Genomic DNA, 26,980 nt, shown 5'->3' on the forward strand with positions numbered 1-26,980 from the left:
GTCGGCGCGTTCTCCTGCCTTCGGACTTTACCTTCTTAAAATTGATAAGGTTCTCCGCAGTTGGAGAATCGCGTAGCAACCCCCACGCTTTGTTCTGTTTTCTACGAACGTTCCTACATTCGTCGTTCCACCATGGGACACGGCGTTTGCAAGCCGCACCACTTATTTCGGATATGCATTTAGAAGCGGCATCAATTATGAAGGAAGTAAAATATTCCACAGCAGCATCAGTTCCTAACGAAGACATGTTGGCCCAGGAGATGCTACTAGTAAGATTTCGAAATTTCTCCCAATCGGCTGTGTCAATCTTCCATCGAGGGGCTTGTGGTGACGGCTCAGTTTTGGTTGTTCGCAGTAGTATTGGGAAGTGATCGCTCCCGTACGGATTTTTGGTAACTTCCCATTTAAGTTCAGATAATAGAGACGGGGAAGCTATGCTAAGATCAATAGAAGAAAAGGTTCTGTTTGCGAGACAGTAAAATGTAGGTTCCTTCTTGTTCAGGAGACACGCGCCAGAGGAGAAAAGAAATTGTTCAACAAGACGACCTCGCGCATCGATACGAGAGTCGCCCCACAGACTACTGTGCGCATTGAAATCGCCAAGAACAAGATAGGGTTCTGGCAATTCATCTATAAGGGACTGAAATTCATGTTTATGTAAGTGGTAATTGGGGGGTATGTAAAGTGAGCAGATGGTGATGAGCTTGTTTAGAAGAACAAGTCGAACTGCCACTGCTTCAAGGGGCGTTTGTAGCTGCAAACGTTGACATGCTATGCTTTTGTGAATTACAATGGCAACACCGCCTGATGATGCGAGAGCATCATCGCGATCTTTACGAAACGTAACATACTGTCGGAGAAAATTTGTATGTTTCGATTTTAAGTGCGTTTCCTGTACACACAGCACTTTTGGATTGTGTTGGTAAATAAGTTCTTGGACATCGTCGAGGTTTCTAAGAAGGCCTCTGACGTTCCATTGAATGATTTGTGTATCCATAATGAAAGTAAATTGGTGCTGTGTGTACTAAAAAAGGAAATGTTGTTTTAGATTACAGAGCCCTTTCCAGGCCCCGTAACTCGGGATTTGTCCTTTCTGAAGCGGTCGAGGGAGCCTCGCCGCTCCTTAGGCGCTTGGTGCGCCGTCGGGATGGGTGTAGTGTCCATTGCCTCTTGTGAGGCGCCGGACACGCGCTCTTGCGAGCGAGATGTTTCGCGAGAAAGTCTCGCAGCGAAGGAGGAGACATTTGCGCCCACCAGCCCGGAGGTCGATGGGGCTGCCTTTGGGCCTGAGCTGTGCCGGCTGTTGCCAGCGCTAGCTGTGGCCGGTGAGGGTGAGGCAGCCTTGACTGCACCCACCGTGGGAGCTGCTGGCGGGCCTGCGGGTTTACTACGCGTAGCGCAGGCTGCCACCGAGGACTGTGGCGGTGCCGGCAACCCTGAGGTAACCGGACTTGTTTGCTGGTTGGGTGGAGTGGACTTAGCTCCTTGCACCCTGGGGGCAGGAGCCACAAGCGACAGCTCGCTGCGCGCGGGCTGGGCAGGTGGCAGTAGCCGCTGCGACGCTGCCCCTTGACGCGCCGCATCAGCATAAGTGGTAGTGTGGAATGGTGAGCACCTTTTGCGTGCTTCCCTGAACGATATGTTTTCACGGACTTTCAGTGTTAGAATTTCTTTCTCTTTTTTCCAGCTTGGACAAGACCGGGGGTAGGCTGGATGATCCCCATCGCAATTTATGCAGTGAGGTGTAGCCTCGCAATTGTCTGAGGCATGGCCTTGTACTCCACACTTGGCACAGGTGAGTCGACCACGGCAGCTCTGCGAGCCATGGCCGAATCTTTGGCATTGGTAGCATCGCCTAGGATTTGGGATATATGGTCTTACTGCTATTTTTGTGTAGCCGGTTTCGATGCTTTGTGGCAAGACGCTTAATTCAAAGGTAAGTATCAGGTGTTTCGTGGGAATTTCTTTGTTGTCCCGTCTCATAACAATGCGCTGCACATTCGTGACATTCTGCTCCTTCCATCCTTCCAACAATTCGGTTTCAGATAAGTCGATGAGGTCTGCTTCTGATACTACCCCCCGTACTGTGTTCATGGACCGATGCGGTGAAACAGTAACTGGGACATCACCAAAAGTAACAAGTTTGCCGAGTCTATTGTATTGTTCTCTATCACGTAGTTCAAGGAGAAGGTCCCCACTTGGCATTTTGGTGACCTTGTAGCCAGGGCCTAGCGTGTTGGTCAAGCTTTTTGCAACTACAAATGGGGATATGGTTCTTGCTAGTTTTTCGGTTCTTTCACTGTGGACTACTTGAAATCGTGAGAAAATGTCTTTAGGTCGGGTGAACAAGTTTATAATCTCATCGGTGCGTCCCCTCTTCTGAGGGAGACGATCAAGAAGCCTAGGAAAAGCGGGTGTTCCCATAGCAATTTGGTGTAGTTCGGCAGCAATGGCAGCCACCCACCTCGGAGTCCAACAAGGGGACGCTGCAGCACTTAACGTGTAAGTCTGCAGGCGCCAGCCGTACATTGCCGCTATAACCTTATATACAAACCCAAGAGAGGGCACCTACACAAGGTTAACCCAAGCCGCCTATGAAAAGTGAGGAAGTAACTGAAGAGAAGAGGTGACAGGACAGTGAGGACAGAAAAATAGAGAAGAAAAAGATCGGAGAGGGGGACAGGAAAAGGCGACCGCCGATTTCCCCCGGGTGGGTCAGTCCGGGGGTGCCGTCTATGTGAAGCAGAGGCCAAAGAGGTGTGTTGCCTCCGCCGGGGGGCCTAAAGGTCCAAACACCCGGCATCGGCTCAACCCCCAGGATCCCCCTTTCCCCAGACACGGCTAAGCCGCGCACGGCTACACGCGGGAGGGTCCAACCCCCATGTGCTCGGGTCCGTGGTGTCGCAACACACCAAACGCCTGCTGACGCAGACGCCCCTGCGGGGTGATGTCAACTTGTGTCACTGGGCAGGTGCCAGTATGAGTGTGGTGCGCTTTGATGAACATTTTTGAAACAAACTTGGGGTAACTAGGCATGTGGCGCTAGGAATGTACCACTCTGCAATGACCAAAAAGATCCTTTACATTTCGCCGATGCTGGCCCGTATCGAACCCACGTTCACAGGGCTTCCTCAATGACACCAACCCGACGCTTTAGCATGCTGCGCGACAATTTCAGTGGGTATGTGCCGCTTTTCAGTGAACGTTTTTTTTCTCGTCAACGCCTTAGCGAGCTTAGCCTTGAGTGCATTGAGTATGTGTCTTCTTCAATTAACCTCTCGCTAACTTGGGTCACTAATTATGTGCCACTGGGTGTGCTTCAAGCAAGAGAACAATTCTCAGCGTTTGCAGATACGGAGCGCCACGCTTCTCGCCACGGATGCCGCGTCACTCGATTTCGTAGCATGTCCAGAAAGAAGAGCGAAAGAGGAGCACCGTTGCCGAATTGCGTGTTTCTCGGCGTTCGCACATCCCGTCGCGCCAGGCATTTCTGAGGCCACGCGTAGGCTTTGAGGTGGCACCACTAGATGGCGCTGAGCGTTCTTAGCTAGAATGAGAAGAAAGAAATTAGAAGGGAAAATCTGTACGATAACACAAAGGGCAGTGCCTTGCTATTTGAGGCTCGAGCCGGTTGCCTAAGGACGAAAACATATCGGAACAAATATTCGGAACTAGATGAGACACGTGTATGCTGCAGTAAAGATCCAGAGACCACTCAGCACATCCTAATGGAATGCGACGGGATCCACCCAGCGAGAACCGTAGGTAACGTGCAACTCCCAGAAGCGCTTGGGTTTAAAGTGGAAGGAAACATAAACAGATCAGCCGTAGAGATCAGCAAGAGACGATTAGAGTACTGGTGGAAAAAAAGCAGGGAAAAGATGGATACGACCTGATCTCTTAAAATAATAGGCAGCGGTAGAAGGTAAATTTTTGAAAAAGAAAAATAATGAGAGGTATACAAAAATGCTAGATAAAGAACATGCATAGTATACCTGATTAAATCAAGCAGGCTAGGTGACTATTTGTCGCCGCCCCGTTTCAAAGGGGATGCAAAAAACAATCATAATCATAGATAAAAACATGTGTAGCACGCCTCGTTAAATCAAGCAGGCTAGGTGACTATTTGTCATCGCCCCGTTTCAAAGGGAATACCATTAAATCATCATCATCATCAACAAGCCGCGACAGACGAATCCGGCTGCAGTACACGCCTCATGGATAACTCGATTCGACGGTGGCAATGCATCATGTCACTATATTCATTCAATAATAAACGCCATACGGTCGACAGTCATTGTGATATAGCTTCTGCCGATATTATTGCGTTCGCATTCTCAGGCTACTTCACGCACTTTCCGGGGGTTATGCATATATGTATGTATGTATCTATGCAGGTTAACATAGAAGCTCGAGAACAAGTTAAAAACCGCACAAAGAGCGATGGAACGAAAAATGTTAGGCCTAACGTTAAGAGACAGGTAGAGAGCGGTGTGAATCAGAGAACAAACGGGGATAGCCGATAATCTAGTTGACATTAAGTGGAAGAAATGGAGCTGGGCAGGCCATGTAATGCGTAGGATGGATAACCGGTGGACGATTAGGGTTACAGAATGGATACCAAGAGAAGGGAAGCGCTGTCGAGGTCGGCAGAAAACCAGGCGGGGTGATAAAGTTAGGAAATTTGCAGGCGCAACTTGGAATCCGCTAGAGCAAGACAGGGGTAATTGGAGATCACAGGGAGATGCCTTCGTCCTGCAGTGGACATAAATATAGGCTGATTATGATGATGATGATGTATGTATGTATTTGTGTATGCGTGTATGCATGTATTTATTTATGTATGTACGTATTCATGTATGTAGTACGTATGTGTGTAGACGTTTTCCCGCACAACTGTATCACTGAGTAGTCCGTGGTCGAATAGCTAGCGCATCGGGCTGCTGTGCTGAGGGAACCGGATTCGCAATCAATTATTGGACCAACTTGAGTCACTGAGTATGTGGCAATGTGTAAATACGTGCCGTTCTTCAACGAACCTAATCACGCCGACATCGGTCACCGTAGATGCGCGACTGCGTAGGTACCCCTGTTCACAGAAAATCTTTGACGCTGTCTTTCAGCACTGGGTACGTGCCACCCAGTCTGTGCGGGTCTTCGATGAACCTCGTTGACGCCAAGTTCATCGACTATGTATGCGCGAATTGGAATGTGCCGCTCCACAGTGACGAGAAAGAATCCTTAAATTTCTGCCATGCAGAGCCGAATCGAACCTATGTCACGAGGGTTCCACACGGACAGCAACCCGACGCATGAACAGGCTGGGCCACAACTGCAGTGAGTATTTGGCACTTTTCAATGAACTGCTTTCATGCCAACGCTTTCGCGAGCTGCGCCATGAATGCATTCTGATGGGCCACTCTTCAGTGATTAGCCGCTTCAGAGTGGCCCATTCACTTCAGTGAATGGGCCACTTCGTCTCGCCAACGAAGAGAGAGAGAGAGAGACAACTTTATTTAAGTTAAGATTGTGCTTGGTCACTGTGGATGGAGCCCCTCTTCCAGGGCCTCACTGGCTATTGCGGCGCGCCGGGCCTGGTCGAGGGTCGCCAATTGGCTTCCCAAGTCCAGTTCGGAGAGTCGCGCCTCCCACGACCAATTGCTAAGTGTATCGTCAAGTAGCGGCGAGACGGCGTCTGCCGGACGCTGCGTGCATTGGTAAGTGATGTGTTCTAGTGTCGGGGTGGAGTCGCACCACGGACATCTGTCGCTGTGTTTGTTAGGAAATATTTTGTGTAGTCTATGTAAATGTGGGTAGGTGTTTGTCTGTATTCGGCGCCAGTCCCTCGCCTGTCGCCTGTTTAGCTTGGGGTGAGGTGGAGTTTTGGTTCGTCTTCCTAGTCGTTGTGCCTCAAGTATGTCTCTCGGTGTGCTGCCGGGTGTCGGAGAGGCGTCCGTTCGAGCGGTATGTATCGCGGCTCGGCCTGTTATACCTCGAGCCAGACGATCCGCCCGATCGTTTCCTTCCACTCCGGTGTGCGCGGGACACCAGGTTATCCCGTGGTCCATTTGGAGGCTTGGTCCTAGTATGCGAAGGACCCCGGCCGGTATAACTCCCAGAAGGAAGAGCCGGCAGGCGTCTAGCGAGTCTGTGAGTATATAAGCAGACTGGCTCTTGGCCTCAGCGTCTCGGATGGCTAGGGCTATGGCCACGGATTCCGCCGTGGCACTTGATGTCGTGCGTACGGACGCTGCGACTATCGGTCTCCCCCGGTTTGTCGCGACAGCCACATAAGTAGGAGTCACTGTCTCACCTCTGGGGTGAGACAGCGACCGCGTCAGTAAAGTATGTGTCTGCATCCTCCTGCCTTTTGCGCAAGATGGCTGCTCGGGCTTGTCGCCGTTTCACGTGGAAGTGAGGGTTCATGTGACGTGGGATGGGGTCCACATGAATTCTTGTTCGTAGATCAGGTGGCATAAGTATGGTCTCGTCTCCGCAGAACTGTGGCGTTAGAGGGTATCGTACTCGGCCGGCCCGAAAACACGAGCACTGACCGTCTCAGCGAGCTGGGCATGATGAACACATACGAAGAACTCGCCGCGGCCACACTCATGGCCCAGCGCGAAAGACTAAACGCAACACCCCAGGGGCGCTCCGTGCTAACATCTCGCCAACGAAGACTCTTCGTCTCGCCAACTTCGGTCGATGAGTATGTGCTACTGAGTGCGCGGTAAGCGAGCGAAGAATTCTCAGCGTTCACAGGCACCGATGCGCCACGCTTCTTGTCTAAGAGGCCACGGGCGGACTTCTCGGCAGCGCCACCAGATGACAAAACGCGACCAGAAACAAGCGCGATAGAGGAGCTCGGTGGCCGCATGACACGTCTGTAAGAGTTCGCACGCATTGTCGCATCCTAGCACCATGCACCGTCAATGAACGCAAACAGTCCAGATGGCGTCGCTTGCATCCACTCCCACAGTGCGTGGGATCTGCACGTATCTTTTTATCTAACCGTTTTCCTGGCTACCAGGGTCACCGGGTAGTCTGTGGACGAATGGTTAGCACATCGGGCTACTGTGCTGAGGGAAACTTGTTCGAAACCAACTATTTGATCAGATTTGGCCTCTGAGTATATGCCAATGTGTGCATACGTATCTCACTTCGACGAACTTCTTTCGCACCGACATGGGTGCCATAGCGCTTGGACCCTTTCTGCACTACAGCCAGGATCAGCCCACATTTCTTGCGGACGACTAACGGACTAACGGTCGGCTTAAACAGCTCCGCTTTTAAAATTGAGAGCCCTTCCAGTATTACGAAGATGGAAGCCAGCGAATCTGTGACTATGGCGGTCTGCTACAGTGAATATTACTATAGTGGCTTCATATTTTATCATTATTGACTATATTGAGCGTCTTCGGCATGCTCGTCAAAGAGCAAGGACACCGGCGTTTTGTTTTTGCCCGGCGCGATGGCCAAGGGCGTTTGTGCGTTTGCTGCGCCAAGTCCGCCCCATCGTCATATACTAGCGTATGAGCCACAGCGTTCACAGCCGCGGCACACTGCACGGCATCGTCAGGATCCTGACGTCAGGATCGTATAAGATGTGGTTAAACTCCAAAATGCGACTGCTAATAACAGCGCTAGCGCGATCTCTACGTCACGGGACAAAAGGGCACAGCGATTGGTGGGACGTGCCGCCGCCGAGTATGACGACACTTGTGAAAGGCGTCGGTGGTGGCGAGGGGTATAACAATGGGCCATACATAATCCGTCCTGACACCTGTGCTAAGGCAATTTATACATAAACCGATATATATTCGCCACCGAAAATTGTTGTTATACGCGTCGTTTTTTCCGTAGTTCAGTAAGCTGTAGCGAAAAACACACATGGCCGCAAATGTTTCGAGCATTACTCGGATAAAAGTTCAAATGTACGAAGAGGTTGTTTGAGTGCGCATAACGATGCTATTGGTCTGATACTGTATGGCAGTTAACGTCACATTAACTTGCGCAACCATAATTAAGTCGCAGAACATGAAAAGGAAAATCCCCCATCATTCATCCGAATGGGTGGAGTTACTAAAGAGTTCGCTAAAGACGATAGTGTTTGGTGTGCAGTTGTAGCATTGAAGTTTACTGAAGAACACTGAATTATACGATCAAAAAGTTTGTAGGTTTGAAGTAAGACGTGAAAGTCAATCAATGACTTGATGGACTGAATGCTTAGCAGGTATGTTGCATATTGCAGGTATATTGTATAATAAGTTATATGAGTGAGGAAAAATAGGTGACGGAACTGACAACTACTCGGCAAGCTCGAAAAATCTGAACAAAGCTACAAATACAGAAAGTAAACAGGAAAAGACTGTAGGGCATCACATATTTCAAGCATATATAAACATATTTATTTGCCCAAGCTTTCATATGCCAATATTTACGCGCAGTCAGAGCAGGAGATACCTGCCACACATGAACGTCCTTTTCTTTACTCCGTGCAAATTACCAGTAAATGTACACTATCAAAGCATCACACGTCAGGGCACGACAGTTCCCAGGTTTTCATAAAAAAGTTACCTGAATTAAAATCCGTTCATGCCGTGATATATTTGTTCTGTCACTTTTCTCCACTAACCCTGCATCCTCCTCTTGATTGCCTCGACCTGGTGCATATTAGTCTCCACCACGGGTACATTCAAATGGCAAATTTCGGGTTTCACTGTCTGCCTTGGCTGCTTGAGGATGAAATGAATTACACTTTATAAAAGAAAATACCCTGACTACAATGACTATTTGATTACCTTTATTCAGTTACCGCTAACACCAGTACCAATATCTAGCCGTAGATCACTTAGTGCGTTCAGAAACTGCTACGGGTACTACCAAATAAATTCGATTCAGCGCCACCTGGTATCCTCCGGGGATCGCCTGTGTGGCGCACTATAAGAGTCTGCCCTGAAACCTTAAGAAGCATGCATTCTGTGTGCACTAGCAGATGTGATAACGACGCTGAGGGTGCCAGATTACATTAAAGACCACGATAATAATGACGACGGTTTGAAGAAGGGCAGCCTCGCGTATTTTTTTCATGCCATCCTCTTGGTAATCATCATCGGCAACCTGTGGCCGACGCAATCATGACGTCGTCTACGTGACCTCCTTGTCACCATACCACCTTCTTTGTCATTGTCGTCGTCACCGTTGTCGCGCCGTTTATGCAGCGTTGAGCAATTAAGAATAAAAATGCGAAATCGTGAAGGGGGCCTACAGATTCAGTAGCACACTGTGGTATAAAAGTTACAAACAGGGATTATGTACCTCAGAAAAGCTGGCCGACGTTTCGAAAGGAAAGCCTATCTTCATTCATAGGTCCTCGTACCGAAAAGTAGGCCAGCGTTCCTGTTCCACGTTATCCCTGTTGGTAACTTCTATCGCAAGAGTAAAAATGGCAGTTTGAAATTGACAGTGCCTTCATATGTCTGCATGACTCAAGAGCAACGAATTAACGAACAGGTCAGGCTTATTTTCACACTCATAACTGCTTGTCGCTGTAAAATTTAGGAGCTTCGTAACTTTGGCTGCTTGAGACGGCTTTACGCCTCTGACAGCGTACGAAGCTATGAACAGCTGCATGAACGGAAGATCTTCAGCTTAAACAAAATCAATAAAACACTTAGGCAAGGTCTCGTCACTCCATAAACGCATATTTCATAGGCCGTCCGGATTTTACAGTGAAAGCTGTGTGCCATCTTCGCACATTTCATTGACGCAGACAAAGCAAAATAGTATGCGACTGATATTGTCTGAATGCCGCAGCTGCAAAGTGACGCCATTGACACGCCTTCCGAGAAATGACAGAAGCGAGCGTCGCGTCCTATGGCCGTCTATGTCCTCCTATGTATAGCGTATGGCCTGTCACGGAGCCAGCGCGTAAGTATAGATGCAACTTTTGTGCATTCCCAAGGGGCTGAAAAATCGTGAGAGCCAAACATATCAGGTTGTTCTGCAGATTGTTTATGCAATTAACATTCATAGGATATTTCACGCACTTTTCGGGGCATGAAGTATCCGAGGCCTGCTCGCCGAGGCCTCAACCCACGTCCGCCCTGCTTCAAGCATTGATCACCCTGATGCCTCTTGGGTGCCCTAGAGATCGTGCGCCGCCTGCTTTATTACAATCTCAGTAACCCTCCTGAGGCCTCCGTTTGCCGGTTACGTGTGCCCTTCTGAAGCATTACTTGTAAAAAAAAATCGGTCTATCGAGACGACGAAAATTATCGTGACGTTTCACTACGTGAACGCGGGTTACGCGCAATCGTATTGGTGCTGTTTGGGAGTTTCTACGCAAGCTATGCCGTCTTGCCTGACACACACGTATTATCCTAAGCCGCCTAGTTTGTGGTTCAGGAGTCTCCTGAGCACGGAAAGCTCGCGCCTTTAGCCGCTTTTTTTCAGCTCGTGCCCGGTGCTTGCCGACGACTTCGGGGTCGGTCGCCTCGCGCTCGGCCTGCCACCGCTTGCTTTGCGGCTCCGTCCTTCTCGCTCGGTGCTTGGCTTCTCTATCGTCACATGAATCCGGTACATGCATAGCGCACACAGAGTCCGTTGCAACAGCCAGAGGAGGTTAGAGGAGGTGAACGCAGCGCACCTCCTCTTACCCTTCTCCTCGGCAACGCTTCTTCCTCCTCCCCCTTGCACCGGGCGCTCCTGCGTACCTTCTCTGGCGGGCGCTAGTCATAGGTAACTGTTTGCAACCGCCACGTTTCGCAGGAGATTCCAATAACTCATAATCATCGTCAGCTTCGTACATGAAACTCCAGAGAGGAGCCCGGAGGCACTACACGCCTCATGTCACGTTTCGCAACGTTCGCGAACGACATCGTACGACGCATCTCGGTTGCTACGCAGGACTTTGTTGTAGCGCCGCTAGATACCACAGCGTGTCCAAAGAAAATAGGGTGTCTCGAAAACAGCGCCGCCGTTCAGGTTGTAGACACCCTACCTATGACCCAGTTGCCTCCATCTTTAGAAAGCAATGGCTGATGTTGGTGCTGTCGGGCGTGGTCGTGCATTGCTGTTACTGCTTGCCGGACACCTTACTTCAGCGCGTTTTCGGCTAGCTTGGTGCGTATGTGTGTGTGTGCGTTCATTTGCGTGCGCGCGTTTCCGTGCGTGTGTGTGCGCGTGTTGGCGCCTGTGAATGGGTGTGTCTGTGGTGCGTGTACAAAAAGTCGCAGTTTCGCCCGAAAGGCGAAGCATCAATTGCGATAGCAAATTAGTGGAGAGCTATACGGAGTAAGGATAGTAGCTTTATCGGCTGCATAAACTTGGACACATTCGCTAAAGCACGGTGTCAGCGCGCACAAGCAAACATGAATAGATCACACTCGATGACCGCAGACAACCGCTGTCGAAACGCTGGTGTGAGCAAGCGCGGCTGTAGCAGCGAGCGAAGGTTCGTGTGGTCTATCGCTTCAATGGAAATTGAGCGGCGAAAGCACCGCGCATACAGAGATGGAGCTGTGTGCAGATCGCTTTGAGGATACGGTACGCACCACCGCCCGCAGCCGCGCCAAGTAGAAGTACGCAGTTGCTGGCAGAGTAGAAGCCGCACCCCCTCCCTCCTGCGTTGCCTTTCCGCTTTCCTCCTTTCGCGTGCGAGATTTAGTCCCCAGTTCCCCTTGTGCCCGGTCGCAAGATACGCAGTTGGTGCCGCAGCACAACGTCGCCCACCCTCCCTCCTTCCCATCCCCCCACGGCTTTCCGCGCGACGGTAGCGTTTGCTCTCCGACGTGCGTTCGCTCTCCGTGAAAGCGCGCGTTCCTTGCGCGATTTTACTTGCAAATACAGCATAAGGCGCACCGCGACGATTTTATCACCCTTGGACTTTATACGGAACCTCACGGCGACGGCGATGGGAGAAGTCCGTGTGGAGTGCTAATATAATGGCGATAGCAATTACACGCGGGGTGTGCCTGAATGTTTCTGCTCGTGCGCGTGCGGGCGTACGCGTATTCGTGCGTGTGCTTTTATGTGAGTGCGTGTGCAAGTGTGCGTCTGTGTGTGTTTGTGCTTGTATGTCTACGTGTGTGAATGTGCGTATAGGTGTGTGTGCGTCTACTGAATGTGTTGTACGTGTGTGTTTATGCGTATGTGTATGCGTACACCTATTGGTGCGTGCGTGTTTGCGTCCGTGTGTTCGTGCATGTGAGAGTTTACGCGCTAAATTGATTGCTTGTTCATCGCATTAACGTCAACATTCATCGGGAGATAGGCTCTGCGAAGTTTTTTTTTCGTCATTGGATAAAACATACTGCCGCAGACTTATGTTCAGTAAACAAACTGCAGTTAAATTTCCAATTTAATTTCAAGTAATTTTAAGCCTTCTGATGGCGTTACAGTTAACTAAGGAGCCAGTAGTTTTCATTTATGTTAGGCGCTCATTCTCTAATTAATTGAATCATGTTATCTTTCAAAATGAATACAGTAAATATTTGTGGAGTGATGCTAACAGTACTCGTTATGTGCCTAACATGAATTTATTATTACTGTGATTACTGACATTTTACAAAAGCTCGGGTCAAAGCGTTGTCATTCCGTGCGGTTACATTACACTTATTTACGAACACTATACAATTGTTTTGCAGTTTGTAGTTAGTTGCCACCAAATATACTGGCATGTTTTTTAATCACACTCAAAAAGCCTCCCAAGTATTTCATTCAAGCTGCAAGAATGTTTCTGGAAGTATTCATCGTGTTCTTTGTTTTTTTTTTCATTTTATTGTGATATAGCAAGATATGCATCTTCTTTCAATCCCTATTACCTAATTTTATAGTCAATTTAGTACAAGAGCTCTGTCTAATTCTTTTAATCCACAATCACGCAAATTTATGCCACTCATCATTGGTCTCGTATCGACTTCAGAGACTCAGGCTTATTGCTCAAAAGTGTTCGCTATACGTAAAGAATTTGTGCAGTGTTTTTATAATAAACTTTTAAAATTATCAAATGCAGGCGTCTCAAGACTTGGGGGAACAGTTGATTCGCCATGACCTGTTTGTGCAATGTTCTGCAATTAATTCTTGCAGGTTTGCTTCTCGTAAGTAACATCACAAGTTGATTTCACAAAACGCGTTACACATTGCACAAAAGGAAATATATGCAGCTTGAATTTTTTTGTCTATCTCCTGTAACTACGGTAAAGCGTTTTATTGACGGTAATGGTGTTCAATCTATTGGAATATAACTTTGAAATAAATGTTTTAAAACAGCGATTCTTAAATGTATATCATTTTCTACAACCTGCAGTGTTCGTCAAATATTTCGAGGTCTCTGTTAAAAGTTGCAAATTCTCTTGCCGCCTCCTGCGGTGGCATTCTGAAGACGAGTATGCTGAGTATACTGTTTCTGCCAAATCCTCAGATATCTGCAATAATCTTTGAACGCAGCGGGACTACAACTAGTCCAGCGAGTATTTGCTGCAAAACTATTGACAAAGGCTGTACATTTGCATAAACGCTTCCCTCTTCGTTTTATGATGCATATTTACGTTGCAGTCTAAGAAAAAAAAGTGAAAAGTTGAGAACTGTTTAAACCTCCACTGTTCCGTCCACACGTCCATATACACTGCGCCTATTCGCCAGAAGTTTCAAAGCCCTTGCTGAATTTTGTATCCTCGAACGTAACTGAATCGCTTTCGTTAAGCACAAAAGCTTTAAAACTCGTAATGTTAACTTGTGGTAGCTGGTTATATACGCATGTACGGATTTAGAGCTATCCTAGCTCACGGCTGTTAGAAAAAAAAGAAAATCCGCATTGTAAATATTTCGTGGTATTTGCTAATAACGGTAAAAAGGACGCATGTGCAAAAGGAGAGAGAATCTTAAAATGATGATCAAGGTAACGACAGGACACACACCTAGGAGGCATATTTAAAGCTTGACATGTCAACTTTACGTAAAGTTTCAACTTTAATTGTAATATATTATTAGCAACTATCGCAGAAAAAGATTAATATTTCCTTAAAAAACATACATAGGTTATTTTATTTCATTGTCCCTTTTTGTGTTTCAATTAACAATTTTCAATGTACAAAATATTTGTTTTGTAAATGTTCGTATTCCACTCCTGCTATAGCGCTGTGTAAGGGCTGGCAGTATCTGTAAATAAATAAAGACACAAATTGCGCTATTAGTTGACTGTTTGACGCTGCAACCTGCTTTTCTTACATCCCACAAACCCGTTCTTTGATCACGCAGGATTGCTTAGTGTTACGCTGATTTATACTGAATATCCTAAACATTTAGCACATATCAGCTTGCCTGTTGGACGTTTTTGCGAAATTATACTTTCTAGAGCACGCATGATTTGACGCCTTGTATATTTATAACACGCCATAACAACTGAAAGTTGCGTAAACAATTTTTTCAGATTGCTGCAGCACCAAGTGAATTAAATGAACCAGGTATGAACTCATTTATTTTTTAATTAATTAGTTTATTTACTTGCTAAGAGCATAAAACTCAGAAAGACGTGGCATTGTTATGAAGTTGTTATTGAAAATTTAAAAAACGCACAACTGCAAAAACCAGTTAATATTGCATCACTGTACATAAAAATGCCTAATAATACTAAATAAACATTCCAACAACGAAGAAATAACGAAAGACCAATGGTGGCATTTAAAATGCGTGCATATAGTGAAAGGCTCAAACAACTGGTACCATGAATACATATATGCATGATGCATATAAGAATATGAAAAATATAAAGCGTCCTTAGTGCCAAGAAAATAACCAAATAAACATTTGCGGAAAAGTGCACTGTCGGTGATAAATTGTTTTGAAAGGAAAGTAGAGCAAAATGAAAACAAGAAATTGGCGTTGATATTGATATGCCCATAAATCAGCTCACGAGAACATGAACTTTCCGCGACAAACCGTAAATGACTGAAAATCAGCGTAGAGTGAGGAATTTTCATTTCAAATATTGGGCTGTTCATTTCCAATTACATATAGTTAAAGCGTTCTTCCCAGTATTTAGGACTCCGTCATATCTCGCTGCATTTAAAATCCTCATTAGGCATTTCCCATGTGCTTGTATTATAACAGAAAGCATCTAAAATAAACAAGTGTTAAGGAACAAGAGATTTGTTTTCACCGCATTCAGCTCATGTCAACAAGTACTTTATTCCCATGTTAAAGAAAAATACGAAGGGTAAGGAAAGTAAAAAGGCGTGAAGGGAAGAAGGAAAGGGTCAAAATACACAAAAAGATGAAAATGTACACACAGTACAGAACAGTCCGCACAGAACAGTCCGAATAAAGAACGGCCCGCTTAGCCACCTAACGTTATCAATGCGCCTGTATTTCAGATTGTGGTAAACCTGATGTCCTCCAATTTATTGCGAATGGCAAACCAGCGGAAAAGTACCAATTCCCATGGATGGTAAGCAAAAACAATAATTTTCTTTTGTTTATGCAGTCGAATATATTGGTTTGTTCTATTGATTTCTTGTGAAACTCTTACTGGCTTAGTGGATTGAGTGACCTACGCTGAAAGTTGCACCTTTCGGTATTTCTATTTTTGTTATCTTTCTCTCCTGCTATCACTTGCTTACTCCCTTTACCTCTTTGCCTAACGCAGGTTAGCTTGTCGGTACTTAAACTATAGGTAACCTTCCAGTTTTTTTTTTTTTTTTTGCTCTCTTTTTCCACTTCGTCACAGCGGCAGCTTGGCTTATCAAAGCGGCTGAAAAAAAATTCACAGTGAACGCTCATTAAGGGCAAATGCCTGGAACCTAAATTAGCCTATATTATTCTTAGATTTGACCAGTCAGGCGCACATGATTTCAAGCCAACAGCTAAACCATCAATCCGCTAGGCATACATACATCTAAGCCCCATGCTGCGTTTTTACGTGTCAGAAGGCACGTTCTGCCATTGATGTCACTAGACGACATATCCGGCGCTCATGGCTACATCCCAAGAATAGAATCCGATGTAAGAAATGTAGTCCTACGAAAACATTCTCCGTGCCTCTTAAAATTAGCAACAGATGGGTGACCAAGGCTCAAGCATGGACTCGAGGATGAGCTCGCGCAGGGCCATAAGATAACCTTCGCTGCATCGGAGCTGCTACTTGTAATGTCGGAATGAGTGGTAGACGTCTGGTATAAGAGATGATTTAGTATAGGAATGAACTTATTCTAGGAATTTGTTACATATTTATTGAACTGAAATAGATGACATAGCGTGCCTTTAACATGCAGCAGCACAACATAGTTGTAAACGACATACATGCGCAATGTGATATTCACCTTATAAGATAGTATATTCTAGCCTGCTGCTGTGCACAAGGTAGAAGCAAACGAGACGAAAAATTAAGGATGAAAGATTATGAGGACACAAAAACGGGATACGAATATAAAATAATCACGTCCCATTGCGGTCTGTCTAAGGCCTCTTGTTCGGTACAGCCTCTTGTGCGCAGTCGTAACCGCTATTGCTACCTTGTATCACGTCAAAGGCCTAAAATACTAGCTACCGATATTTCTTGCATTCTGTGTATGATTATGGTCAGCAGGGTAGTCGGCGGCGTCTGTGTACCAAAGTTCCAACTGAAGTACCGCATGTCTGTCTCATCATATTTTAGCACAGCCAGCTTTCCAGAGGACGCAGCGGACTGTAACATTATTTTCCCATGTAGTAGGAACTCCACCTCTAAGAAACTCGATCAGCTCATGTATCTGAGCTACACCTGAGGAACACTCAATGTGATGGTAGTCACCACGACGCTTTCCTTTTTTTTAATTTTCTGCTGCGCAAATCAGTAGTGTCCAGGAAAACCAAAAATCAGTGCAACACTTCATGTAAATGATCAAACTGCGAAGTTTATATCATCCTCATCAGTATGATAAAATACATATCAAAATGAGATTTGTGTAAAGACAGCGGATCACCTCAAGATGAGTTCTGTACAATTTAAAGGAGGTGAAATAATTGGCGTAAAAACAATTAATTGCTAAATAAGACAGATTTAGACAGCTGTGGCTAGTGAAGCACGGTGTTTCGCGACACTGACTTTCAGTACAGCAGTCATTCTTCGAGTTCTAAGACAGCTTTTCGGCCTCTTAGATGGTCGCAAACGTAGTGTCGTCGTTATCTCTTAGTCTTGCTGTGGACGTTGTACCGCAGTCGTCAAAGTCGCTGTCATCATGTAGTCGTTGATCTAGCATTTACTGTTCCGCGCAGTAAATGAATGACTTACGGATCCCGAAGGTTGCTGCATGTGCGTCTAGTTCAGCCCTGCCTATGTCTTGAAAGAACGTATTACTACTTGCTGGTGATCTAGTTTCTTTTACTTCTTGTGGTAGCAAAAACGCGAAGTCATGAAAGAAAAATAACCAGACGTAAAAACATGGGTGATGTTCTATCCTGTCCACTCGTTTCTTGCCCTGTCGCCTGCAAGTCGTAAAACAAGTAATGCCATCGTTTATAAGTTCCATTGTATTCTTCTATTCCTCTGATCTATAGCGATACATCTAACCACGATAACCTTGACGAACTTCACCGTTGCATAGGTTCATCTAGAGTTGACTGTTCCCGATGGAAGTGAGTACGGATGTGGAGGAACCATTATAACGAAGCTCCACGTGCTCACCGCGGCGCACTGTCTGCACATGTGAGTAAACTCAGGCTTCGTAGTGCAAAACATAGAACTAATCGTGGATGTATTCATAATTTCACTTCGCGCACGTTCTTGAGAATTTTCACCGATCTTTTTTGCTACTAGTAAAATTTGCTGCTAAGTATAATTTGGTGAATCGTACTGTGCAAGTTTTCACAGACCTGCCTGGTCATGCTAAATGAACTCTGCAGCTATACAATGGTCCTCCTGGTGCAGTAAAACGCCTCATATGCATGTAAACAACAAATAGACTGCGAATCTATCATCAAATTCGAAGAGTCCACAAGTCCTCACACCTGAGTACTGAGGTACAGTCTGTAAAGGGACTGAGTATTTTCAAACATACAGCAGAACAAATAGCCCGATTGCTTCCCTCATCTGCCTTAGGTTGTCATTCAAACATGCTCATTTTGCCAACTATCATCTTCTCTTCGCTAGTATCATGAACGACTAATATGAGTTTGATGGAGTAGAACTGGTCCCTGGCAAATTAAATATCACTCTTGAGGCCAGCCTCTTCAAAGTAAGCCAGGTCATTACCAAGTGTGCACTTTGGCTGATGGCAGTGAGCTGTTATACAATGCCACCACTTGCCTTCAAAAAGAATAAATTGTCTATTCTCAAATACCCTTATGCGTGAGCGCTTGCCTTCCCCGTTGCAGCAACGGCGCTGAAGTAACCAGCATCGATGTGGTCTATGGACACGTTGAACGGCTCCGGGGCAAAAGGGTGAAAGCCCTGAAGAAGCTAGGGCACCCCTACTACAACGTTTTGTCACACGAAAATGACATCGCCGTTATAAAGGTATGGTATTAGCTACTACGTTAGGCTACCTTAGCTCAAACGAAAACAAGTGTGGAATCACATAAGTTCCAGCGATTTCTCTAACGGCTGCTGCGAAATTCCTAATGCAGAGTTTATTTTGCTATGTTAATTTGTAACAGTTACAAGGTTTCAATAAGTTGCACGTGATTTCTGAAACAGTCAATACCTTTATAGAATGACCCGCACATTTCCCCAAAATTATTTCTGAAATAAAGGATTCAATAATTTATGGCGAATTTAAACAATGTCATCAGTGGCCTATCTGCTCGGTATGTTCATCTGCTTTATCTGCAGTCTTTTTTGCTACGTCAAAAAGAAAACAGGAGACAATGCTTAACGCAAGCACAGAAATAACAGTTACAAAAAATTATTTCGACAGTATTGGGAAATGTATGCCTAAGTAATATTATCAGTGACTTTGGTGCATTTAGTCACGGATGTAATGTTCATCTGCGTTATCCTGTGTTTTTCGACGCCACAAAGAAATGATGTAGCAATATAGTAACACAATCACACACATATCAATTACAAAAGTAGCTGTTTTTTTTTAGTCTACAAGAAATATACGAGCATTTGTAGCTAACCTATCTAGACTGTCTATTTTGACTGTCCATGGGCCATTTTAAACATTACTCTACAGAACAGCCAAGAAATTATCATTATTATTGACTTGTTTGTATTTAATGTTTATAAGAAATGTATTTAGGCTATTTAGAGACAAATATTATATACTGATCTATAGACCGGTTCCATTAAATATTTTATTGGCTCTTGTCAACGAAATGCAATTTTACAGACAAATATTGCAGCCCTGTCTATAAATATTTGCAAAAAACCTGTCAGCTGGTATATATTGTTGACAGCTGTCGGCATACAAAGGTCTAGACTGCACTCAGTCGGAATGTATCAAGAATTGCGCTTGAAATTAACTGAAGAGTCAGTGAAATCGAAGAGGCAGAGGACGTACAAAGTTTCAGACATTTTCTCTGCCCCATTTGTCTCTTCCTTGCAGCTCTAAAGGCTGCATTCAGTTTATTAACGGAATAAGACTAATTAGAAGAAATGGGCATTGTTATAGGACATCGTCAGTTCCAGTTGTATGTCGCATGGTGGGAAATGATATACAGTTATAAGATTTCTCAACTTTTTCAGGTAGGCATCTTTGATGAAAACATTTAACAACGTTACGCACATTACCCATGCAAAAAAGACGTATTTCAGAGAAAACATCTTTTTGGAACTAAGCTTTCACTTGCCTTTTAATTTTTTCCCATCAAGCCGAATTTGTCAGAAAATTCAAATGGAACATGCTTTAGATATCTGTAAGTAGAAAGCATGCCGACAAATAGTTCCGTCTATTTTTTTTATTTGTGTAGCCAAGGCTAGAGATAGCTCGCGCGAGACCACAAAAGATGTAGCTTCTCACAGCCTAACATGGTGGCTCGGATCAGGTCACTAGAGAAATAATGCAGAACCTTAACACTAAATCGCGGGCGGCAGAGCCTTTGTCCAGAGAAAATATTGAACCAATATTTGCAGGGCGAATGTTTTCCAATCTGGCTATGCTACGTCACACCCACATACTAGCATTAGAAAGCCACCGAAAGTAGGAGAGTTCGCGTCCCACTTTAGAGCCTTCGACTGCACCAACATGCGGCTGGATAAGTTTCCCAGAGCATACTTCATGCAAGTGAGCAGTGACATGATTTCTTCCGACAATGGTTTCATGCACCACAGTAAGTATTCCTACTGAATATCCACAGTGAAAACCTCCTCTCCAAAACCAATGCGATAGCAGGACACGCAGCATATTGATACACATAGGAGTTCATGAGCAGATTGATGCGGTTCTACAACTAAATTTACTGCGTACTGGAAACTATAGATAGCACTGAAATGGAAACTATAGATAGCAAGATGTGGCTGCACTGTATTAGGGTAAATGAAAAGAGCTGAGCAGTATTATAACAAACATGCGTAGAGTATACGTTGTCTATTTCAGGTAACTCAGACTGAGTACGTGTGCAACAATCTAAAAACTGCCGATGTTTAGCAAAAACATAAGAAATCGGGAGAATAGGGAGCCTAAATTCCCTTCAACGTATTACACTTGTTCACAATACCTGGCCTTCCCATATTTTGACCGTTTACGTTCACTTGAACATTCAATTCTTCTCAATTTCTTTTTCGCTGATACTTTCCTTACACTGTTTTCTGTAGGTGGAACGACCATTCCCGTTTGGGAAATATGTAAGGCCTGTATGCGTTCTCTTGGAACCTGTGGACATCACCAACACTGAAGCTTTGGTCGCTGGGTGGGGACGTCTCGCAGAAAGTACGTACTGCAAACCCGGCGTGATATCTTAATCGTAAACACCTTTGAGATACCTTCCGCGCCTTCACGGCGCATAAGATACAGCAAGAATGCCTCGTGGTGTACAACCCTGGCCATTTTTGCTAACCCCCTACTAACTTGCTCCATAATTAAGTTCATGAGCGAGAATAATAATAGTATCTAAGGGGCTCAATGTTTCGTTGAACGTAATCACAGCAAGTGACAGAATATAGAAGCACACAAAGCATAGTGGAAATATATCTTTGATGTGGTCCTAATATGGTGTTACTTGGGATGGTTGCCCACTTAATACAGTTCCGTATTTTCGTATATTTTTCATTGCTGTTCATAACATTGTAGAAAAACAAATAATTGCGTGATAACATTTCTATAACAGTCAAACTCCGAATATCGGGCATCTTCAGATCAGACGTCGTTGTCGCCATAGTCCAAAATCTGCGTTTTTAAATGAGCGTTTCAGGTACCCGATCGAGCGAAGCAAAATACTGTCTCTCTATTCAAAGCAACAGTGCCGAACACACCATCGAAGACAGCACATAAACACAGCGCTGCATTTTCCTTCCTCGTGTTACTGCCTTGTGCGCCAAAATTTTTTTTATCGCCAAGGCCATACATGCATACCCACCCAGTCTTCACCAGTCAATCGAAGCCAATACGGAAGGTTCCACGAAGGTTCGCAGTTGTCGCGGAGAGCAGCCATGTCTGTTTCAGGGCATGATTGGGCCCTGAAACCGACATGAAAAGAAAGAACACAAATAATAAGAAAACAAAGTGAAAAAGAATAGAAAAAAGAAAAAAATGCTATGCAGATCTAACTCGCATGATGGAATATGAGCAGTGAAGCTTTCGTGAAGCGGGTAATTATAGCCCATGCAACTGATTATATTTGGCGCCACGTTTGGCATCATAGCGATTACCTGCCTGCCAGTGAAGACGGCAAGACATGAAGACACCACGTGACCCACGCGAGGGCGCAATATGGATGGATGGGATAACTTTATTGTAAGGTCCTGCGGGCTACGGGGCGCAAGGCCCTATAGAGCGGGCTATTCCCACGTTGGGACCGGGAGTTTTAGCTCCCTGGCCGCATCGTGGGCTCGCAGGACAGCCCAGAGCTGTTCCGCCAGGTCCATGCTGCGTAGTGCTTCTTGTAGCGTGGCGGAGTCTTGATTCTTGTTTGCGTGGGTCCGACCACACGGCCAGAGCAAGTGATGTACGTCTAATGTACTAAGGCAATTTTCGCAATATGATGTTGTGTACAGCTCCGGCATGTAGTGATGTAGTCTGTTCTGCGTGGGGTACGTGTTGGTTTGAAGCATTCTGAAGGCGATGGCTTGAGGCCTGGTGAGCTATATACTGTTTCCGGGATTGGTCACCTTTGCTATGACACTGTATCCAGGGTCGGCGCACAGACCAGAGCGGGCCGGCCGTATAGACAGTGCAACAGTACAACTGCACATTACTTCTCGAAACTCCAGCCAACCAGATGCGTCAAACCCAATACTCTGAAGAAAAGAAATCATACAAACGTTTGCGTTATAAAGGAATTCTACTTATCATGACCTATATTTGTTGCAATGACAACATTTAGGCATCATTTCTTTTATCACAGAGTAGTTATGCAGAAAACGATGCCAGCAGCCAGGACACCTGTAAGGCTAACAAAGATGGTAATTCTGTCCTGCGTTCGAGCTATTCAACAAGAAAACTGCACCCAGCATGGTCACGATAGCCCGGGAGGGTTCACAAAGAGATTTCCTCTTAAAATGACCTTGGAAAATGGCGGCGCAATCAACTGTGTAGCAAAGAACATTTTCTTTATTCTCCCCTTCTCTTCTCCTTTATACCCCATATGGCTCGCTCTGGAATTGCGTAACTGCTTTTTCTCAACCTTTCACGTCAAGTTTTACCCTGTCCACTTTTCCGACTACGCTCTTTAGGTTGTGGCTGCGAGACGACAAAAGTTTGCCTGCGAGGTAGCCAAACAAATTATATCGCATTTAGAAGCCCCCAGCACCACTACGTACATACAACGCACTCAGAGTGGTCGCTCCACTCATCAGCGTCATCCGACATCATACATGGGGATTAGATAGACGGGAAAATGAGAGAAACAAGCAGGGGCCACTGGACACGATCACACACGAAAGTTGAATTTGTCCACGGAAAAATGAAAAAAAAGGCAATTCTTGCAGTGTTGACCATCGTAAGCGAAGCCTCCGTAAGGCGTCGGATTTGTACGGAACAGAGCTATATAGGATGAGAGAAGTAAGGGAGCGTTACGCGCTCAAAGCACATCGTGTACTGTTTCTCGCTATTTCCGTGCTTGAGCGTTGTTCGCTATAAAAAATGATGTTCATTCACCATCTCGTATTTATGCTTTATTGCTCAATAGCATGACGTTTATACTTGGTCCCTTTACGTCCCGCATTTCTGCAAAATGTCCAAGGTCAAGGCTAAGTCGCCATTCTCTCTTTCCTAAAGTATCCTTCTCAGCGGCTGTTGCACCTGTACCATCAGGAGTTTTTGTCTTACCTTTCTACGTGCCCTTTCTAATTTACAAACAAGTTGACTAAAAGTTGTTAGAAAGCAAAAAAACGGAACCATCTACTCAACTACGAGGGCCAAACAATGTAATACACAAATTTATTTGTTATCGTTGTGTGCCAAAAGCGACCAAAGTGAACTTTAGCAAATTAAGAGGATGATCTTTGCCGCTTCCCTGCAGGTGGGGAGAGAACGAAATACCTCCATTACACGTCACTGAGACTTCTGCCGCACGACGTATGCAAGAGTGTGTACTTCTCAAACTACAACCACGATGTGAACTACTGCGCGTACAAGAAAGACACGGACACCTGCCAGGTTTGCCACTATTCCTCTCCGAACTAATGTACCATTTTTTCTCACAGACTCATGGTCAAGTATTTCGACACCATTGGCAGTCAGTTTAATCACTTGAAAACGGTGCCGTACGGCGCACAGACAAAAGTTCATTAAAGGGAGGTCACAAAACATTGCTTAGAACACGTCATAAATGGAAAAGCATGGCACAATCCATGATATGGTGATACTGTGCTGCGCTTTGCATTATTAAAAGAGCCTAAATGCAGATCAATCATCGTGTACTGCATCATCAATCTATTTATTTGTTAGATCCTATGAATTTATTGTGGATAAAATTTGCGATATCACGTTTTTTTTATTTGCCCTGGTTCTTGAAGGTTGAAGTCTGCAGCTTTTTTGCGTGTCATATGTGCTTCCTGGACGTTCACCCAACTGTCGCTTTACTAGCCACCGCAAGTTATATTTAGTATTTGCATTCATGTGTGTTATCTCATCTGAACCTTCGTGTGCATTATGTGCCTAATCACGCAACACAAAAACTAATAAAATAAAAAAGACAGGAAAAGATACGAAGGCGTAAACAAAAATATTAGAGGAAACAGATGTCATGGGCCACCGACGCTCTAAATGGATCTGCATAACCACGTAAGAGCAACCGACACAAAGGTGCGTAGAAGCTGCGCATTACCTGCACTAGTTCTTCAACGCCCACCTCAAGTCTCGTTTTATGATGAATACCACGTACGTCAGTGGCATCGTTCACAAGAAACAGCTGAACATGAAGATATTTCATTCATAGTTTCATGAAATTTGTTCAGAGTTTTGCGAGCGCCATTATATGGCGGCGGTCAATCGTTACGTGCCGTAGCTTCAATCTGTCTACGTTATTTCACGAATTCGATTCTAGGATGGTAATCTGCACAATTTCCGAGCACAGCTTTTCAGCGCTCACTATAGCAATAACATGTTCCTATCTAACTGGCTATTCATGTAATCTAAGAATTGACATTGTTTTGTCAACGAAACATTCGAACATGAACAGGTTCGCATTTAACAGCAGGAACATTTGCAATATTTGAAAGCAACCGTTAAGAACTATTAGCGTGCTAAAATTATACCTTGTATGCTACTCTGTACTACGTCACCTATCTCGCTTCACTTCCTCTATGTTTGATTCATTCACTTCAATCTCAGATTCCCAACATCTCCAGCACCTTTAAAAATTCGTCTTTCTCTCAATATCTCGTGGCCCATTTGGTAACTGTACTTGTTTTAGTTTGAAATAAAGACTTAATTGTCACCGATTCGCGCGAGGTTTTCGCGCCATCATTGATCTCTATACGTAAGATTGAGACCTCTTCGGGAGTGGCATCGGTTATCCCTGCCTTAAACAATTAACACGCTCGCAGTATAGTAGCCTTTACTAGAGCATTAAGGTCCATGTATTTCTACACTTTACATCTCACCTAGCACCAAATTGACAAAGGGGGCACTAACGTGATCAATGAAAGTATTCATGGCCTGCCATATAATATTCTTCCTGCAATCGTTTCTGCCAGTCCTAATGGCGTTTGTTACCAGTCCGCTAACTGCACTTGATTGGTCGCTTACAGTACATCCAAACTTAAAAAGTAAACTAAATTAGGGGGATTCTTATCTGCATGTCTTCGAAACCCACGCAGGGTGACTCCGGTGGACCACTTAAAATCAAAACCACTACTGGTATATACGTGCAAGTTGGAATAATCTCTCATGGGATTGGCTGTGCTCAAGAAGGCGTGCCTGGGGTGTACACACGGGTGGATGCATTTGCTTCATGGCTGACCGAGGCTGTGGCGTCCGACGAAGGCTACGAGGAATTTCCCAACGCACCTCTGCGGCAGCCCGTGCAATACCAAGCGCACGAACTGCCTCGACTCTCTCGTTCTGAGTAAATTTATCTGAGAATACAGTGTGTATCATTGAGGGAGAGATAGAACAATCGCATACCGTTCTGTCAGAAATTATGGCTGAGTGTTCTTTAAATGTCCAAATTTAACTATTTTTCTAAAAAAAAGAAACTCGCCGCGAGCTTTAAAACATGTTTCACCTTTAGCATGAATACTTAGGTCACATCCGGGCAATCTTCATAACTGCGAAAGAATAATACAATACGGTTATTTAATTCTTAAAGGTGCTGTGTTATATCATGAAAAGAAATAAAATGCTCGTTACACGTAGATTTGCTCGGTATTGCTGAATTGGCTGCTTATGGTGAAAAAAGAACACACATTATTGCCAGTGACACAAAGCCACAGGCCGAACGTCACCTCAAACCATGTAGTGCCCCTCTTAGGACGGTCACGGGTTGCACTATTCTCCAAAGTAAACTGGCTTAGGGCATTCTTTCTTGCTTAGGAGAGAATTTCGTTTAGATTCAGCGCTGTACGTGTTCTAGATTCTGACATCTTGTCAACACTAGTAACATTCACAAGTAAGTTGTATCGGTATGAAGACACCTAGGACTGAAAAGGGGTATGAACAGTCGCTTCACAGGATAAAGCAAGTATGGAAGGTAAACACTCCTTCTTGCCCTCATTTTCCGTGCAATGACGAGTATATGCACTCTCAAAAGCTCTCAAAAAATAAAAAAGCAGGTGTCTAACACCAGAAGCAATCCCTCTGACTAGCTGTGGTGGCGTAGTGGCTTCGGCGTTAGGCTGCTAAGCCCCACGCCGAATAAAACTCTGACGGAATAAAATTCCGGCCGCATTTGGATGATTCACAAACCGCCTGCAGTCCTTTGGCACAAGGGATGGCGACACCCTACACATACCGCGTCCTTCCATCATTACATCCCACAGCGTTACACAGGGTGCGTATCATCTGAAGTTCTGAACACATGGACAAGCCTCTCTCCATGGAAATGAATGCGCTAATGCGGTAGCGCAATAGCTCGCTAACTGGGCGCCATTGGAAGAGCTGCCCAACCCATACGACGCACCGAAAAAAAACCCAATAAACTACAGTCTACAGTGAAACTCTACAACATCACAGAGATAGCAGGAGGCACTCCCCCCCCCCCCCCCTACGACCACTCCTTCAACCAAGAAGATACCGTCACGTGGTGACAGCTACAAAGTAACTCATTCCCCTGTTTCTTTTACCTTCAACTCTTTCACCCCACACAATATCCCTCATACTGTCCCTTCAGTGAAGCAAAGCGCACGATATATCACTGCACCTGGCAATGCCCACACCCTCCGGGTTACTCTCTTATTCCT

The 26,980-nt window shown here is 45.2% G+C and overlaps 1 protein-coding gene and 1 pseudogene across 1 annotated transcript; one reads left to right on the forward strand and one right to left on the reverse strand.

Moving 5' to 3' along the window:
• LOC119463826 (juvenile hormone acid O-methyltransferase-like) overlaps positions 1-7,196 on the reverse strand; it is a 60,397-nt pseudogene extending 53,201 nt beyond the window's left edge.
• An 8,181-nt stretch (positions 7,197-15,377) lies between these two features.
• LOC119463827 (serine proteinase stubble) lies at positions 15,378-25,683 on the forward strand. The gene is made up of 6 exons (XM_049656136.1): positions 15,378-15,448; positions 17,583-17,683; positions 18,352-18,493; positions 20,735-20,849; positions 23,599-23,735; positions 25,400-25,683. Exons 1-6 carry the CDS (start codon positions 15,446-15,448, stop codon positions 25,649-25,651), a joined length of 750 nt encoding a protein of 249 aa, XP_049512093.1. The 5' UTR covers positions 15,378-15,445; the 3' UTR covers positions 25,652-25,683.
• The last annotated feature ends 1,297 nt before the right edge of the window (positions 25,684-26,980 follow it).

The sequence above is a fragment of the Dermacentor silvarum genome, chromosome 9, assembly GCF_013339745.2.
Source record: "Dermacentor silvarum isolate Dsil-2018 chromosome 9, BIME_Dsil_1.4, whole genome shotgun sequence".
NCBI classification, from domain to species: Eukaryota; Metazoa; Arthropoda; class Arachnida; order Ixodida; family Ixodidae; genus Dermacentor; species Dermacentor silvarum.